This window comes from Pezoporus flaviventris, unplaced genomic scaffold (assembly GCF_033815535.1).
Source record: "Pezoporus flaviventris isolate CSIRO_AGI_PZ_B2104156 unplaced genomic scaffold, CSIRO_AGI_Pfla_v1 ptg000031l, whole genome shotgun sequence".
Taxonomy (NCBI): Eukaryota; Metazoa; Chordata; class Aves; order Psittaciformes; family Psittacidae; genus Pezoporus; species Pezoporus flaviventris.
In genome coordinates this window covers 55,099,559-55,117,991 of record NW_026892579.1, presented here as the reverse complement: position 1 = coordinate 55,117,991, position 18,433 = coordinate 55,099,559, and the positions used below count along the sequence as shown (strand labels likewise).

The following is an 18,433-nucleotide window of genomic DNA, read 5'->3' as shown; positions in this document are numbered from 1 at the left end:
GTTTTCACCTTTCTCCTGGTCCCCATGAGGGATCCAGCCATCTCCAAGGGCCGGTGATCCTGTGGGATGGCTTGCTGTCTGCACCCCTGGGGTACAGCAGGATCCATGGGGCAGGAATTCAAATAAAAATGCCAAGAGTGTGAGGGTGGAGGACAGGAAAAGGGTTTTGGGGCAGGGGAGGCAGGGATGGGGCAGGAGAGCAGCAGACACCACCCAGCACATCTTGGTCTGCTGGGCTCCCAGAATTGCCAAGGCAATCCCCAATCAAGGAGTCAGGGGATGTTCCACCTGCAGTCCTGCATCCAGCTCTGGAGTCCCCAACATGCGGAAGAGGGACGTGGAGCTGTTGGAGCGAGTCCAGAGGAGGCCATGAAGATGCTCTGAGGGCTGGCGCACCTCTGCTATGGAGACAGGCTGAGAGAGCTGGGCTTGTTCAGTCTGGAGAAGAGAAGGCTCCACAGAGACCTTAGAGCAGCTTCCAGTGCCTAAAGGGGCTGACAAGAAAGCTGGAGAGGGGCTTTTGACAAGGGCCTGTAGGGACAGGACAAGGGGGAATGGCTTTAACCTGGCAGAGGGGAGACTGGGATGAGCTCTTAGGCAGAAGTTGTTCCCTGTGAGGGTGGTGAGGCCCTGGCACAGGTTGCCCAGGGAAGCTGTGGCTGCCCCATCCCCGGCAGTGTTCAAGGCCAGGTTGGATGGGGCTTGGAGCAACCTGGTCTAGTGGAAGGTGTCCCTGCCTGTGACAGGGGGTTGGAACTGGATGAGCTTTAAGGTCCCTTCCAACTCAGACCATTCTGGGATTCTAGGATTCAGTGTTTGGGAACCTCATTCCCGACAAGGGACAGAGCAGCCTCCAGCTCTTGTAGCTACAGAGGGAAGTGAGCAAGTGGGTGTCAGTGACTCCAGTTCCACCGGGGGAAGGGGGCACAGGAGAGCCCTAATATCCAACACACCCCCCCCCCCCCCGACCGTGCTTGTCCCGGGAGGAGTGTCATGAACCGGTGAAGATCCCCCCTCAGCACCCGCCCCGGCGCCTGAGGCCCGGCCCCTGCTCCGCCCCGCTCCGTCCCTCTCCGCCCTACCGCTGCCAGCCCTAAACGAGCCCCGGCACCGGGATGCTGCAGATGTCCGCCCGGACCCCTCGCCGCCTGTCGCGGTGGAGGGGCCGCTGCAGGCGTTGCTATTCGCCCTCGGCAAGGTAGGAACCCCCTAACTCCCCTATTCTCCTTGGAACCCGGGAGCACGGCGCTGAGCACTCGCCGTGCACTAGGGGAGCGCCGGGGTCCGGGCACTGGGGCTGCCTCGTGGGCTGCGGTCTGGGCTGTGGGGCAGCCCTGGACGTGGTAGTCCCGGTCCCGGTTAGGGCACCGGAGCAGTACCGAGGTTGAGGATCCGGGGCTGGCGGCCTGGCTCCGGGCCCCGGGTAAAGTACCGGGCATAGGGATCCGGGTCTGGGCACCGGGGCTGTCCTGAGCTTGGGGATCCGGGCCCCAGGGTAGAACAACGGAGATGGGACCCCGGATCTAGGCACCGCGGCTGTCTCTGGCTTGGGGGTTCCGGTCAGGGCACCGGAGCAGCGCAGGAAGTCTGGGTCCGGGTCCGGACCCGGACCCCGCGGGAAAGCACTGGGGGTGCGGGTCCGAAGCAGCGCCAGAGGTGGAGGTGGCGGTCAGGGCACCGGAGCAGCACCGAGGTTGGGTGCCGGCTGCGAGGGTCCTGGTCTGGGCGCTGCAGCAACACTGAGTTGGGGCGCCGGGGTTGCCCCGGGGCTGCCGGCCTGGGTCCGGGCGCAAGTACCGAGTATAGGGACCCGGGTCTGGGCACCGGCGCTGCCCTGGGATGGAGGAGAGCCCCGAGCTGTGGGTCCGGGCCACGAAGCCGCCCCGCGCGGGGTCCGGCCGCTTCCCCGCGCTGTCGGAGCGCGTTGTGGAGCGCGCCCTGGGTGGTGTCAGTCAGGCGAGCGCTGCCCGGGGCGGGAGCGGGTGAGTCACCGGCAGGAAACCGATTGCATCAGGAACGGGGCTTTTTTTCCAGCCGGGAATCCCGGAAAGCGCCGCTCCAATCTCTCTCTATCCCCCCTCTCCCCAGCGCCATGGAGAAAGGAGCCAGCGACGGTGGCAGCAGCTCAGAGGTCTTGCCTTCGTCTTCCACGGCCACCTTCAAGGAGGAGCTGCTGTGCCCCATCTGCTACGACCCTTTCCGGGAAGCCGTGACACTTTGCTGCGGCCACAACTTCTGCAAGGGCTGCGTGAGCCGTTCCTGGGAGCACCAGCGCCACGTCTGCCCCGTCTGCAAGGAGCCCTCCTCCTTCGATGACCTGCGCATCAACCACACGCTCAACAACCTGGTGGAGATGATCCTCAAGGATGAAGGGCAGCGGCAGGGCCGCGCGGCCACCCTCTGTCCCCTGCATCACGAGGAAGCCAAACTCTTCTGCCTGGAGGATAAGGAGCTGGCGTGCTTTGTCTGCCAGAGCTCCAAGCAGCACGAAGGACACAAGATGCGGCCGGTGCAGGAGGTGGCGACGGACTTCAGGGTGAGGAATGTTCTAGGCATAGAGGGAGGAGGGATGGCGGGTGGAGGCACCCCAGTATCTGGAGGGGTCCAGCCCGCACACCCCATGGCACCAACTTGCCAGCACATGGCTTTGACTCGCGCCAAAGTGTGATTGTACCCACCAGTGTGCTGGGATGAGGGACAGAGCTGCCGCACTGCAAGAGTGAGTCCCACATGAGTGCCCCCAATGCGCTCCCTGCCCAGTAATTACTCAGTGCCACCCCGATGGTGCTTTGCCCCACGGGAAAGGGGAGCAGGGCGATGCTCTAGGGGTTTGGAGAGCAGCCAGGTCCCTGCATTTCCTCCACTGGGCTGGGCTGGGTCTGGCCACGCTGGTTGTTGCAGCAGCTGATTATTGCAGCAGCGCCTCGGGGTTAGGAGTGTGTTTGGGATGGGGGTTGCACAACTCCCCCAGCCAGGGAGGGATGTGGGATGGGGAGGCAGCCCCAAGCCCTGTGGGGCCAGATGGGTCATGGCTGCATGGGGAGGAGGAGGGGGAGGAGATGGGCTCTGGCCAGCAGCCGGGCATCATGCCAGGATCCACCGTGTTTCCTGGCTGGGAAAGCAGCCGCTGCTGCCCTGACTCAGCCCACAGGGACGAGCCAGATTTCAAATGTGGCGGGGCAGACGTGGGGCTGCTGCTTTGCAAGTCTTGACGGGCTGCCAGCAGCACCAGGGCAGGCAGGGACTTGATGGTGCATCAGTAGAAGGGCTTAAAACAGCAGGGAGGATTTGTCAGGGAGCAAAGCTTCTCTGCCTCACAGCAGCAGCGTGTTTGCATGGCCCTGTGAGGGGCTGACCTCAGCCGCAGGAGGGGAATGTGTGGATGGAGCAAGCATCCTGCTTAACCACATCCTACTGGGCTTGGAACTCTTGTCTTTCTGCACTGGAAACCCTGGGTGTAGGCTTGTGAAGGTCCTGAAGGCATCTCCTCCCCACAGGCCAAGCTGAAGAACATGGAGTCTTCCCTGCGGGATAAGGCAAAGGATTTCGGGGCTGTGCATCGCTCCTATGAGTCCATCTCCAAACACAACCAGGTGCATGGTCCCTATGAGCAGGGAGGCAGTGGATCCAGACGCACGTGTGCAAACACATGCATACATGTGTAAATGCATGCACATGCATGCACACACCCCGGGCAGGAGAGCAGGTGGCTCTGGTGTGGGACACTGCACCCACTCTGGGATGCTCCATCCCTCGGTGAGGAGGGTGATGATGGGGGAGGAAGGACTCAGATGGGGACTTGAGGAGCAGGGTGATGGGGCTGTGCCTGCTGTGGGAGCAGGAATTGGGATCTGGGGAGGGCAGCATGGTCCTGGTTGGAGCCTGGCAGGTCCCTGAGTGCTGGAGCTGGTTGAGGGGGGCTCCAGAGAAGTGCTTATGGAAGGCTGTTGTGAGCCCAGGGGAGTGGGGTGCTCCGAAGGGAGGTGCTGACATCCCCACACGGGGCAGGTGGAAGTGATGCGGCTGGAGGAGCAGATCAGGAAGGAGTTTGAGAAGCTGCATGAGTTCCTGCGGAGTGAGGAGCAGGCACTGCTGGCCCAGCTGCAGGAGGAGGCGCGGCGCAAGCACAGCACCCTTGAGGGCAAGATGAAGCAGTTGGCGGATGAGAGCCGAGCCCTGCTCAACGAAGCCCGCCAGCTCCAGGTGGACCTCAAGAAGGATGACTACACCTTCCTCATGGTAAAGCCCTGCCGGGGTGCTGCCCCATGCTTGGCATCTCTGCTGGGGTGCCAGCAGGGCACTGGGTGATCCTTTCAGTGTTTGCAAGCCCCTGTGAGTCCTTACAAGCCAGGGTCTGATGCCTCGTATCTCCTTCTCTTTCAGACCCACAAGAACCGCAAGCGCAGGTAAGTCCTGGTCCCTGCTGTGTCCCCTGCCTGGTGGCACAGGGTGCTCAGGGTTGTTGAGCCCCCATATCCTCTCCTTGGGGGTGAATGGGGTCTGCTGCCTGGCTGCAGAGCAAGGTCTCTGCCCCAGGTGAGTTCCTTTTGTGTACCCCTCAGGTATGGGTGCTCCAGCTCAGAGGGTCCCCAGGGCCAGGCAGCACCCCTAGGTGCCTCTGGGCAGGATAGGGGGCACATATGCAGAAACAAATCAAAATTGCAGGTGTTGTGGGAAGCATTAGAACTGTGATGTTGGGGGGATTTGGTGCTGGGACCCTTGTGGGGTGAGAGCTAGGTTTGGGAGATGTGGGGTGCTGGTGGGGAAGCTCTGGCTAAAATGCAGATGCCAGGAGACCCAGTCAGTCCCTTCATCCCTGACCCATCTCCGTCCTCTGCCCCTGCCCTAGGATTGCCTGCACAGCTGAGGAGCCAGAGCCTGTGCAGTCAGGGATGCTTCTCGATGTCCCCAAGTACCTGGGCTCACTGCAGTACAATGTGTGGAAGAAGATGCTGGACATCATCACTGTAGGTGAGGTACTGGGTCCACTCCAAAGGGGTCATCCCAGGGCTAAAGCAGCCTTTGTATGGGGCAGCCTAAGGGGTGGTGGGTGCTGAAGAGGAGCATGGAGCAGCCATGGCCATAGCTGGGATGTTGGAGAGCATAAAGGGTGCTCTGGGGCACTTGCATCCCAAAAGGGAAGCCCTGGAAGGTGCATTTCTCCATGGTGAACTGGGTTAGGAAAGGGAGGGAGGGTGGGTGGACGGGTGGGTGCCTGTAAGCTCATCACTGCAGCAAGCTGGGCTCCTAACACACATCCCCACCACAGTGCCCTTTAGCTTCAACCCTAACTCCGCGGCGGGCTGGCTCTCGGTGTCCGAGGACCTCACCAGCGTCACCAATGGGGGCTACAAGCTGCTGGTGGAGAACCCCGAGCGCTTCACCTCAGCCCCCTGCATCCTGGGCTCCTGTGGCTTCTCCACCGGCTTCCACACATGGGAGGTGGACCTGGGCACCATCAAGAACTGGAGGGTGGGGGTGGCCCGGCTGCGCAGTGGCAGCCACTGGACCTTCCACCATGATGCTCGCTCCGGCTTCTGGTACATCTACAGCCTGTCCGGGAAGGACAGTGAGCTGTGCCGAGCATCCAACATGGCACGGTCTGAGACGGCGATGGGCAACGTGAGACGGATCCGTGTGGAGCTGGACTGTGATGAAGGGGAGCTGTCCTTCTACGACGCTGACCACAAGACCCACATCTACACCTTCCATGAGAAGTTTGGTGGCACTGTCTTCCCCTACTTCTACATTGGGGGTAGACCGGTGGGTGCGATGCCCAGTTCGCTCCGCATCTGTCCCCTCCGGGTCCAAGTCCATGAGGATGTGCCTGTCTAGTGGCCACCATCTCCTGCCACCACTGCCTCTACCTGTATTTGGGGTTCTTCTGGTGCTCTTTTAGCTTTCCTCAGGAAAAAGAACAGGACAAAAGCCATGTATGGATGTACTGTCTCTTCTTTATTTTTTTCTCATTAATAAACATTTTGCTCTTTTTCCATCTCTCGGTGTTCAACTCACTTTTGTTCCTTTCCTGCATCCCTCCTGAATCAAAGCTGGGAAGGCTTTGCGGAAGAGGTATCTCCCTGCCAGGGTGCTGTAAATAGGAAATTAAACTATCTGGGGGCTCCTGAACTCTGTGGGGAGGGAGGAATCCCACACAGCTTGGCTTTACTCAGGCAGAAGCTTGTCTTTCCCCTCTACAAGGAAAACTATTAGTGGGGACATCCTTGAGAGCAACAACCCATCCCCTCCAACCCTTATCCCCATCGCTTCACACCCCTTGAAGGACTTTTCCATAAATCCCCATGTCCCAGAGCAGGGTGCCGATGTGCAGTTGGGGTTTGGAGGTGGAGGAGGCTCAGAATTGGGATGGGGAGAGACAAAAACAGCCTCTACAACCCCTTGCTGGGTATGGCCTGACATTAATAGTTCCCAAAAGGCTTTTTCCTCCAGCCTGGTGAACCCTTGGGGTTTGAAGGTGATGTCCTGGGGAAAGGGGGGGATGCCTGGGGAGCCGAGCTGCCCTCACTGCCTGGTGCTGGCCCAGCCAGGACCTCACCGGCAGGATACTGATATTAACGGGTGGTTTCTATGGTTTCTCACCATTTGCATAGGATGCTTCTTAGGAACTAGAGCTGGGGGTGGAAAAACAACAGGGAGAGTTGGAGGCGTGCGGTGCGGGGGCCACCCAGGGACTCCTCCGCCTTCTTGGCTTCAGCTCATGTTATCTGTTTTCAACTGAACATCCCTGGATACTGGGAAAAGAGGAAAATGAGCACAGGCATCCCATCTCCTGCCCTGCGCCATACCCTTATGCTGCTTATCACCCCCTTACAAACTGGCAGTGTCTGGAAATTCGGGCATCCTGCAGCCAGCTTAGGCACAAGAAAGGTGTTGTTTGGGAACAACAAAAGCCAATGGAGCTCTCTGGGCTGATGGGGCTGGAGCAGGAGGAGGTGTTTACTCTTTGTAAGGCCCGAAGGGAACATTTCCCTCCTGTGGCTGCAAGTGCCAGAGCAGGTGCCCGGGGTGCAAACAGCAATAAAAAGTGAAAAGAGACGTTGCTTTGGGCAGCGAAACAGAAGCATTTTGATTTTTTCCAAATCATTCGGTGAAAAACTGGTTTGCAGGAACCAATAGGAATGAATGAACCGGTTGGATCCTGAAGACTCTGCAGGTGTTAGTTTAATAAATGGTACCTGCATCTTCCCCAGGGCTTGATTTTGTCCCACAGAGGCACATAAATAGGTGATGCTTCCCCAGGACTGAGCACTTGCTGGCACACCCGATTTCATTTATTATGATTATAATGATGTTTATTGGTTTAGCCTCATTTTTGGCTGCTCTTGCAGAGGGTGGAGCCCTCTGGCTGCCCAGGATCCCCATCCCTATCCACATCCCCATGCATCCCATCCCCATCCATCCTTCCCCTGCAAGTGGGATGGCTCCATGGGTGCGCATGGGACTCCCTGGTATCCGGGTGGGGAAGAAGGAGTGAATCTAAGCAGGTGAGGGCTGGGGTTGCTGTATAGACACACACACACACCCCCCCCCCCCCATCAGGCTGTACTGATCTCCCCTCCCAGCGTTTTTAGGACCGGATGATATTTCGGAGAGGCAGGCAGCTCTCCCATTGGCTCGCAGCCCCGCGATGATGTAATTTCTGACCAATCCGAGGGAGAACAGCACCTTTCCCCCCCCCCCCCCTTCCCCCCGCCCGCCTTCCCTCACCGCTGGTACCCAGCGCTAGGGCTGGTGCATCCCGGAGGGGTGGGGAGCAAAAATGGAGGGGACCCCCCAGAAGGAGGATTCCCGGGATGGCCCAGCCCTGGATGAGGGATCCTGGGGACGTATCCTGCTCTGGGTCCTGAGCGCTGGGGAAGGTGGATGGGGCTGAGACTGCGGTGACTGGGATGCTCCACGTCTTCCCAGGACCATGAATCCTCTGGGATAAGGGGAGTCCAAACCTGCGGATCTTCTCGCTGAAGGATCTGTGGATATTGAATGTTGGAGGGGTGGAGGTCGGAGATGTCCAGGGAGAGGAATAGAGAGAGGGGGTGCAGAGCCCTCCTCCAGCCCTGCAACCCCCCGAGTATGGCTGTAGGACGGCAAAACACCAAATACACTCGCCCCATCCTCAGGGTCCCCCTGGGGTGCCCACTTTGGGCAGAGGGGCATCATCCCTGCACACACGGACCTTTCTGCACGGCCAGCTGGATGGAGCACAGCCTGCACACGGGGTTTTCCCGATCTCTCCTATCCCCTCCGCCCATGCTGGCACTGGGATGCTGAGCAAGTTTCCCTGAGCCAGCAGGCTGCAGCCGTAGGAATTAGCAAACCCTTTTCTTCATGTTTCTCTTGTGGAACTCCTCTTGCTGCCGGGGCTCTTTCCACCCCAAAACCAGCCTGGCTCCATGGCCAGCCTCTCCTCCTGCCATCTCCTATCCTGGAGATGGTCCCAAACCCAGGGAAAGCTTGAATGTGAAAGAAGTGGTCCATGGCAGCCCACAGTCCCCACCACCCTGGGCAGACCCAAATCTCCTTGGTCTCCGTTTTCTGCACCTTGTTTCACTGGCACCAGCACACACTGCCAGGGAAAAGCAGTTCCCTGGGGCAGCCGGGAGAGCTGGCAGGGCAGAGGTTGGAAGCCCTCAGGGATGGTGCCCACCAAGTGTCCCCAGAGCCACAGCCTTGCACAGGGTCTCCAGGGACTGAAACCAAGCTCCATTCCCCAACATTGCTGGTCTTGTGGAGCCAGGGGACAAGAAGACAGCTCCAGATGAGACCCCTCAGAGCATCTGCAGTGGCTGAGAGAGCCATGATCCCTGGTGCCAGCTGCATCAGGGACCATCCTGCAGCCACGTGGATCCCCACAATGGCTCTTTGTCCCCCAGTTGGCTGCTGCCTCTTGACTCTTTCTTCCCCTTGTCCAGTCTGTCTCAGGGCTTCAGCTCCTCGCATGTCCCAAGGGCATTCCATCCATGGCACCCACATCTGCATGGGCACATGAGTTCTGTTGAGCTGGGGGCTGGGGCATGGAGCTCGCTCATCACTCGTGCAGAGAGGAGCCTGTTGGAGGGAAGCAACACGTCATTGATACTGTTTATGCAGGATGTGATGGATAACTCAAAGCCAAGCTGCGGTGTCACATGTATGATCTCAACCCCATTTCCAGCTGGGTCACCCTGTCCTTCCTCATGTCCTGCAGCCATGGGCTTTGCAAAACCACCCTACATTTGTTTTCCATGGGGAACCACCTCCCCACATTGCCCTTATGCTCATTGCATAATAGAGGAGACCAGCACCTAAATATACCCACACGGTTTCCCAGGGGTGCCGGGCCTGTGATCACCGTCAGGAGCCGCCGTCAGTGACAAATAGGTCAGGGTGAAGCAGATCTGGGGAAAGGAGAGTCAGTTTAAGGGAAGGGCACAGCTCTAAAGGGATGTCTGACTTCTTCTGGGGCTCCCTGGGGATCCCCTCTCACCTCAGCATCCGCAGCAGCATCGCACCAAAATAGCTTCAGGATTTGGGACTCGGCCTCTCCAAGCTCCCCTTACCCAGTTTGTAGAAGAAGGATAACGAGTCTTATGTGCCACTGGGGCTGGGAATGGGTCACACCGCATCCCAGCCCTGGGAGGATGGAGGGGACACCCTGTTTCTCCCCACCATGGAGATGACAACCCATGGGTGTGAGGTGGGGGATGCCATTAAGGCCCATTAAACCCTCTGTGTTCCCTTCTTTGTAATTTTGCCACTCTCCAGCTTTGTCCTGCTCTAGCAGAGAATCAAACCTTGCATTCCATCATGCCCACACCCCTTTCAACCCATCACCCCCCCAGAACTCCACCAAAACCCCTTTTTTGGGTCTAAATGCATCTCCCCCACACACCCCCTTTCCTTTTTATCCTTTTTTTCTTCCCCCTTTTTAATACGTTTTCCATTATTATTCCCAGGCCCATCCCGAAAATAGCAGTTGGGTGTGATGTCACCGGGCTGGTACCCGGTTCGTAGAGCCCCCGGGCCAATCAGCGGCGGCGGCGCTGCTGCTCCAATGGCGGGCCGGGGAGGTGATGTCATGGGGGCGGGGGGGTGATGTCATGGGGGGCTCCGGGCCCCCCGGCTGGGATGCTCCGTGCAGACCCCCCGCGCCCGCGTTAAAGGAGCCCAGAGAGCGCGGAGGAGCAGCCTGAGCGCCGGCGGAGCGGTGAGTGCGATGGGGGGGACCGCTTTGCTCCACGGGGGGGTGTCTGTGTGTGGTGTGTGTGTGTCTGGTTTGGAAAGAGAAAAGTTCTTCTGGGAGGGGTTGAGGAGGGGGCATTTTTCCAGGAGGGTACCTGGATGTCGCTTTGTGCCCGCGACACCCCTCTTTTTCCCCATCCCTCCATCGTCCCCCAGTACATCCCTTTTGGGACGCACCCGCTGCGACCCGAGCAGGTACCTCTTCCCGCAGGGGGCTGGTGTGTGTTCCCCGCCTCGACAGCCGAGCTCGGGCTGCTGGAGAGCTCCTCGCATTCCCTTCTATCTCCCTCGCTCCACGGGCTTCATCCAGCCACGCGTGGCAGCCCACGCCCATGCTGTGGGGATACAGGGATGGGGCTCAGCATCCTCTGCTCCAGCACCCCTGGGGGGAGCCGTACCCCACTATCCCCAGGACCCCGAGGTGGGGGCGTCACCCTGCCCGGAGCACACTCATCCCAAACGCGGGTACAGGAGCCCCCACCCGGAGGGCAGGGCTGGTCTGAATTATTGATGGTGGCAGGATGCTGGTGGAGGTGACCTGCTCCAGCAGGCGCTGAAAGATTTATTCCAGGGAGGGAGAAAAAGAAAGGGGAAGGGAGGGAGGAGGCAGCTGCCACCCTGTCTCTCCTTTGGAAAGATGGGGTGAAGAATCCATCGCTTCAAGGGGGGGAGTGGGGAGCCCCTCCATTCCTCCATCACCTCCCTCTGCTGCTTCTCCCAGGGAAGGGGATGGAAAATGGGGGGTCCCCACCGGCTCAGAGGATCTACAGTGGAGATCAGGGCGTGAAACCCAATGCATGGGTTTCAGAGATGCAGCTCCTTGGGGTGGCATCGCCCCCTCCGCCATGTGCTCTCCAGGAGCAGGATCATTCCCACTGATTCCCAGTCAGTGCATCTCCCTGGGAGCAGGATCATTCCCACAGCCTCTCCACACTGGGTTTTGAGCGAGGTTTCAGACCGGGGGTGACAGCAGCAGCAGGTCCCAAACCACACCCCGCTCCCCTTGGCTGGCCATGCAGGTCGGGGGCACTGGGGTGGCAGAGAGGGAAGGGAGCTCATCATGGAGGATGTTTCCTCTCCAAATGCCTTGAACAGCATCTTCATCCAGCGAGGAGGAGGAATGGGGCTGCTGACAGCATCGCTGGTCATGGACCCCATCCTCCTCCCCATTTCGGGTCTGATGGGTGATGTCTTCATTTTATCCTCCAGCCAGGGCATGAACGCCACGTGAGGTCTGGAAGCAGGGGTTTTTGTAGCACAAAATGCATCCAGATACCAGGGAAAATGAGGATTAGGGCTGGTTGTGCAAGGGATAGGGAGGCACGAGCAAGGCAAATGGTTTTTCCAGCCAGGCACATCCTCGTGCTGGCACACGATCCATCAGAGCATCCCCACCCTGCTTCGGCACTGTGCTTGGCAGGAGCTGCCCTGGGCAAAACCCTTCAGCCAGGTGAGGAGCAAACCCCTGTGTAACCCCCAAACCCAACAGCCCTGACTCCAGGGGTCACTGAGAAGAGGGGGGCATCTCCAGGGAAGCTGTCCCCAAAAGGTGCCCCCACATTTTGTCCCTGTGTTTCCTCCCCAGCAATCCCTGGAAGCTGTGGGCAGGTTATTTGTGCAATCCCAGTGTCAGATCTCAGCAGGATGAGGGATGAGGGGCTGGGATTTCTCTGGACCCTCCCTTGTTCAGCTGGGTTGGGGGTGTTACTGCTGTGGGACAGCAGTATACAGATACTGCTCCTTCCCTGGGAGGCTGCAAGGATTTAAGACCCTATTTTAAAGAATGGATTTTTTCTTTCCCTTAAAAACAAAAGCCATGAATAATTCCATAAAACAAACTCAGCCCCCATTTTGGCACAGCTGGGAAAACCCTCTGATGCCACTGACACCCCACTGTGTCCCCCCGAAACCTCGAGAAAGGAGGATGGCCCTTGTTTATTCAGGTTTTAATGAATCTCTGGGTGCTGCTGCCCCATACCAGCTCTTGTGCTCACTCTGGCAGACGGATGGGGAGCCCTGGGGATGCCCCCACGCCTCACCCACAGCCACAGAGACCCCTGGAGAGGGGGATGCAAGAGGTGGTCCTTCTGTGTGTGGTCTGGCAGGGGCTGAGCTGAGGACTGCGGCTCTCTAGACGTGAATGGAGGGGCAGCAGGGGTGTGCTTGGGTCACAGCAGAGGCTGTGCAAAGGGGTCACCCTTGTCTGCGGTGCATGTGTGTGCGCATGTGTGTTCCTGCTGCTCCCGGCACATGTGTGCACACGTGTGGGCTGTGCAGGCTCCTTCCCCACCAGCTGCTGCCATCATCCCAGTGCGTGCCCATCTCACCACCAGTGTGTGTCCACCCTATCTGGCGAGTGCATGTCCAACCCATCACACCATCCCAGGGTATGCCTATGCCAACAGCACATACCCATCACACCGCGCCACGTCTGTGTGCCCCTCACACCTCCCAGTGTGTCCCTCACCACACTGGTGGGTACCCATCACACCAGTGTGTGCTCATTCTGGTGTGCAGGGTGGGAGGCTGTGCATGGGCAGTGGTCATGGCAATACCCCCAGCCCCTGAACACCCAGCACTGATCCTGGCTCTTTCCTTCTCCAGGCCCCAGGAACACTCTTTGCTGCAGACACCCAAGGATCTTCAAGCCATGACTCTGGCTGGTACGGTACCATCATAGGGAGAGGGGACAGCATGGCTTTTCTGGCCCTATGTATCCAACCCTCGCACCTACCCCATGCTGGGGCACCCCTAGTTTGAGCAGGACCCCATCCAAACCACCCTGGGGATGGCTGTGCCCCAGGCTAAGCCGTGCCCTGAGATGCTCACAGCATCCCAGTGGGGACAAGCAAGGTGTCATGCGTGTGGTTAACACACCAGGACAGACATAACCCATGTGGCCATCAATAAAGCACCCCACCCCTGAGTGCCTCAGTTTCCCCTTTGCACGCTTTGCTTCCCTAGGTCAGTTCACCCTACTTGCAACATCTGGGCACATTCAGTGCCGGCCACTATCCCCATCCCTGTCCTCCCCTGGCACATGGAGCCTCCCACTCTTCTGACCCCAATCCCACCGTCTCTTCCCAGCTTATAAAGAGAAGATGAAGGAGCTGCCTCTCGTCTCCCTCTTTTGCTCCTGTTTCCTCTCAGACCCCCTGAGCAAGCCTGCATACACATATGAAGGTAGGACCCTGCTGCCCACCCGTGCAAAAGGGGTGCATGAAGGGAGGGATGCAGGGGTCTGCAGGAATCCCTTGGCATGAGCAGGGTCACCTTCAAACCAAGAGGGGTGGCTCCACAGTTTCTGGCAGTGTCTGGAAGCAGGGGGCTGGGTTGGGATGGGGGGGCTCTGGCAGCTCTGCTCCTTCACGGCTCCACCACGGCTCCACCATTGCACGAAGCACCAGGCGTGGGCTCGGTATTTTTAGGCAGACGGTGCCGGGTGATTCAGGCTGATTCATGTCAGCAGGTTCAGAGGCGACAGCGGCGATGGAGGGGGATGCCCAGCCTTGGGGTGCTCATCCTGGGTAGCTGGAGGTGGGGGGGAATCCGCAGAAAAAGGAGCTTCACGGTCTTGTTCCCATTCCCTGGAGCAGGGTGAACTCTGCCTTGCTTGCTCACCTCTCCCTCGGTGGGATGCACAGCCCCTCATCTCACTCAGCCTCATTAACAGGTGTGCATATCCCAACGCATGACAATGGGGTGCTATAGGGTATGGGGATTTGAGTGAAGGTGGTGGCCCTTTGGTGGGGCTGCAGGTGGAGGTGGTTTGCCCGAAGGGATGGGATGTGTCCGTGCTGGTGGTCACCCCGTGCCCCTCTCCAGCAGACACGGTAGACCTCACCTGGTGTGTCATCTCCGACATGGAAGTCATTGAGCTCAACAAGCGCACCTCAGGGCAGTCCTTTGAGGTCATCCTGAAGCCCCCATCATTTGATGGCATCCCTGAGTTCAACGCTTCCCTGCCCCGGCGACGCGACCCATCCCTGGAGGAGATCCAGAAGAAGCTGGAGGCGGCAGAGGAAAGGAGGAAGGTAAGTCCAGTGGCTTCTGTGTAGCAGTGCAGCATGGGGACATGCCATGGGGACATGCCATGGGAACATGCAAGCTTTCACTCAGCAGCATACACCCACCTCTGGGGACAGTGCTGAGTCTGGAGAGGGTGGTTTTAGCCAGGTGGGGATGGGACCCATGGTCCCCATGACCATCATGTTTACTTTGTCTGCGCAGTACCAAGAAGCCGAGCTGCTGAAGCATCTGGCAGAGAAGCGGGAGCATGAGAGGGAGGTCATCCAGAAAGCCATTGAGGAGAACAACAACTTCATCAAAATGGCCAAGGAGAAGCTGGCGCAGAAGATGGAGTCCAACAAGGAGAACCGTGAGGCCCATTTAGCAGCCATGCTGGAGCGCTTGCAAGAGAAGGTAAGAACCCAGTGAGGAGGGATGGGGCAACATGCTGGGTCACTGGTCCAGGAGGGTGTCACGGCACACTTGGGCACCCTGCATGGCTCTTGGGCTGGCTTTATCCCCTGGGGACACCACCAAAATGGGAGCCACCTCTTCCCTTCCCACCATGCAGCAATACCCAAGTGCAGCATCCCACCCGGGGTGGGGGGTCCTGCCCAGGGATCCACCAAGCCTGACGTGTCCATAGGCTCACGAGTGGTCGGCGGGTGGAGAGCTGGGACCCATACCTTTTGCTTTCCCCATGTCCCACCATGATGGCTGTGACCCTTCACTTTCAAGCTTTCCACCTCCTGGGTGGCAGATCTTCCCCTGGTCCCTTCCCTGGAAGCTGTGGATCCATCAGCTCCCTGGTGGAGCTGGAGGGGTCCGTGCTGCCGTGCTAGGAGATGCTTCCACCCTGCCAGCTTGTGCAGACCTCTTCTCTCTCCCCGAAGCAGGTCTGTTCCCAACCTCAGCATGGAAGGTCCCACCCTCACCACCTTCAGCTCCCTCCAATACATCCCTTCTGCAAGGAGCTCGCCCAGTGCCCTTCTCCAAACGCCTCAGCTAGCCTTGGGTCAGAGGCAGAGAGCACGAGATAATGAAGGACAATCCGAGCTAACCCCATCTCCTTGGGGCTCCCGGTCCATCCTGTCTGGTTGACGTCTACCTCCTAGCTAGAGGGCGAGGACAATCTGTCCCTGAGTGCCTCCACAGTCCTTAAAACACCCCAAGGGGAGGAGAGGACGCTGTTGACCCATCGGTGGTGTCCCTCGGGGGATGAACCTCGCGAACGCCCTCGTGCCTTCGAACCCCTCTGAAGCCGCTGGCCTGCCCGTGGGGACCCTGACGTCCATCCAGCTAACGCGTGTCCCCCCCTCCTTCCCTCCTACCCCCTCCCACAGGACAAACACGCGGAAGAAGTGAGGAAAAACAAGGAGCTCAAGGAAGAGGCCTCCAGGTAAAGAGGCAATGGTTGAACTGACAGCTCCGGGGAGGTGGCAGAGGCTGCCGCAGCGCAAGGTCGGACGGTGGAAGGGTGGACGTTCCTCTGCTTTCTTTGTTCGTGAATGTAAAGAGTTGACCAGTGAAGCCATCCTAGTCGTTTTGGGGTGGGTGGGGAGGGAGCAGAAAGGAGGGAGGGTGGGAGGGAGGGAGCCGGCTTCGGGATGCCCACCTCCTTGGTGGGTCTCGTGTGCCACCCATCAACCAGGTCCGGAGAGACAGCCAAGAGCTGGTGAAGCGGAGGAGGTGAACCCCCCCCAGGGAAAAGCTGGAGGGGGATGAAGCGGGTGGGGAGGGAAAGGGGGGGAAATGTGCGTTGTCTGTGACTTTAATTTGGTGCTGGGCAGGCAGGGCGGGCAGGCGGGCATCCCTCCGGCATCACTCTTCTCCTTCATCCCACCCCATCGATGGGCACCATCTTTTGGCGTCCCTCCCTCTCTTTTTCCCGCCTGGACTCAAGGTTTCTTGCCCCGAGCGAGCATTATTTGCCCATAGACCTTACAGAACCATTTTGGGGAAGGGGGAGAAGAGATCCCCTGCCTTGGAGGTGATCAGAGAGTGAGGCTCACCAGCTCCAAAGGCTTTATGTGTAGGAGATGCTGATGATCCTTTTCAAGGGAAAAAAACTGAAAAGCCCATGACTTCCCAAAGAGCTGGTGGGTTTTTTTTGGGGGGGTGGGGTGGTAAAAACCTCCTGAGAATCATCTCTGTGGGAACTCTTAGATGAAATCCCCTTTTCTGCTTTAGAGCAGCTGGAAAGCCATCGGCTTCTAGAGGTGGTGGCTCAGATGGCTATTGAAAAGGGAGTGAGAGCAGGAGAGGAAAACAGGGCAGGGCTGTGGAAACCATGATGGAAGGGACAAGGAAAAACAAGAGGGAAAGCAGCAGCAGGCAGCGGTCCCAGTGCTGTGGTGCCCTGGCACCTCATCAGCCTCCAACCCTGATGCTAGCAGAGGGTTTGCTCTCCGCTATGGCCAGACAAGGCTTCCCAAGCTCTGATTCAGGTCTGGAGGGAAACGCATCTCTTTACCGGTGCTCCAAGATGCTCACCCAGGCCCCAGAGCCCTGGGGGGAAGAACACGGGAGAGGGCAGCGGGTGAAGGAGATGGGGGGGCTGTTCCAGCTGTGGCACGAGCTGTCCTTTTTTGTATACAACAGTTGTAAATAAACTGCCTTGGCATTTCTTTCGTTTTCTCATGATCTGTGCAGTGTCTTCCGTGTGGCTTTTTTTAGAAGGGGCACCCCAGTGTCAGACTGGGAAGGGGAAAGCGACCAGGGCTGGGGCAAATGAGGGTGGGAGGGAGCTTTTGTATCAAGGGGATGGGTCTGTTTCACCCCCACGGCCCAAACCCCAGCGTGGTGGGACTGCTGCAGCTTTGGAGTCCTTTGGCCCTCCAGCACTATCGGCCCCTTGCACCCAGCTGTGCACCCTGGGCTCATGCACCCCTGGGGCACCCAGTGGTGATGCTCTCCTACACCACACCTGAAGCAGGGAGCTGGAGCCAGATTGCAGCCATGTGCTGGGAGCTGGCTGGCATGGCAAGGAAGCACGGAGGTAGCTGGAGACATGCCGAAGTCTAAGCTGAGGCATTCTGTCTATTCATGGAGCAGGCAACAGGGAAATGTCACATCCTCAAGGCAAGGGGAAGAGCCAGGGATTTCTTGTTCTCCAGCCCTAAGGAGGAAGCAGCACCAACTCCCCTCTTGTTTTTCCTCACCCTGAGAGAGGTGACGGCATCAAATGTTAGGATTAGCACTCCAGAGGGGACAATTGCCCCTTCCTCCTGGTCCAAGGAGGTCCTCCCTGCCCTGATCCTCTCTGATCTGGGCTCAGCAGGCCCTCTCTGACCCTGGGAAGCCTTGGAAGGTGGGTATCCAACCAAAGAGCTGGTGGTCCCATGGGTGTGGGATTCAGTGCCAACATTAAAACAAAGGCCAGACCTCCCTGTGAACACAGCAGCCGTGCTCAGGGTTCCCATTATGGGCAGGTATAACAGCAAAGGGGCCGTATCAAAAGGAACCATTCAAGAAAGGACACAGGACCAGTATTCATAGAATCCTCGAATGGTTTTGGTTTCAAGATCCAGCCCTCACCAAGGATTTCTTGATGACCACCACCCCAGTGCCCCTTTCCTGCATTTTTTCCAGTCTCAGTCCAGATGCCTTTCCCAGCTATGGGACTGGAGACTGCAGAGCATGGGCTGGTAGCCCTTATAAACCACCTCCATCTCCAGTAAGGACACTAGGTCCTAATTATCACAGAGGTGGAAATACTTGCATTGACCTAACACGTCAGATGTAAACTGTCCTTGGACCTTCCTCTGTTTTGAGTAGCTGTGAGCCAAAACAATGTAAGGTCCTGTAGCTGTTCCCCCAGCAAGATACACACAAACACACAGAGCTCAGCAGCAGCTGGTAGCCCAAGGTATTCTGCAGCAAGAATGGGCACGTCCAAGTGTGCAGGGGCCTGCAGGGCTGTCTGGTCAGTGCAGCAATGCACAGACCCTGTGGGGTGTCTGCCTCATGGCTGCACTCAATGAGGCTCTGTCATTATAATTTCCTGCCCCATATCACTTTAGACAGCTCTATAATGCAACCAGCCAAATTAACAAGGCAGGGGTTAGCTTGAGTGTGAAAGGGAAGAGTGGAAGAAGGAGCCAGGCTCGCAGTAGGGCATGCTGTCCTGAGGGGAGTCAGACACACTTTCCTCCCCCAGTCAGGATTGAGTGTACAGGGTCATTTG

General features: G+C 58.4%; 2 protein-coding genes across 7 annotated transcripts; both read left to right on the top strand.

The window, feature by feature from the left end:
• The first annotated feature begins 1,114 nt into the window (after positions 1–1,114).
• TRIM35 (tripartite motif containing 35) lies at positions 1,115–5,918 on the top strand. The gene is made up of 7 exons (XM_061461087.1): positions 1,115–1,198; positions 2,089–2,536; positions 3,498–3,593; positions 4,009–4,239; positions 4,384–4,406; positions 4,850–4,971; positions 5,270–5,918. Exons 1-7 carry the CDS (start codon positions 1,116–1,118, stop codon positions 5,833–5,835), a joined length of 1,569 nt encoding a protein of 522 aa, XP_061317071.1. The 5' UTR covers position 1,115; the 3' UTR covers positions 5,836–5,918.
• Positions 5,919–10,051: 4,133 nt separating this feature from the next.
• STMN4 (stathmin 4) lies at positions 10,052–15,777 on the top strand. Of its 6 annotated transcripts, none has more exons than XM_061461083.1 (6): positions 10,052–10,204; positions 12,844–12,902; positions 13,327–13,422; positions 14,068–14,273; positions 14,470–14,661; positions 15,144–15,584. In XM_061461083.1, the coding sequence occupies exons 2-6, from the start codon at positions 12,890–12,892 to the stop codon at positions 15,285–15,287; spliced, it is 651 nt and encodes a 216-aa protein (XP_061317067.1). In that variant the 5' UTR covers positions 10,052–10,204; positions 12,844–12,889; the 3' UTR covers positions 15,288–15,584. The 6 variants fall into 6 exon arrangements, with proteins under 6 accessions (XP_061317067.1, XP_061317065.1, XP_061317066.1 ...); XM_061461081.1 differs by having other exon boundaries at positions 15,141–15,584; XM_061461082.1 differs by having other exon boundaries at positions 14,065–14,273.
• Positions 15,778–18,433: the final 2,656 nt, after the last annotated feature.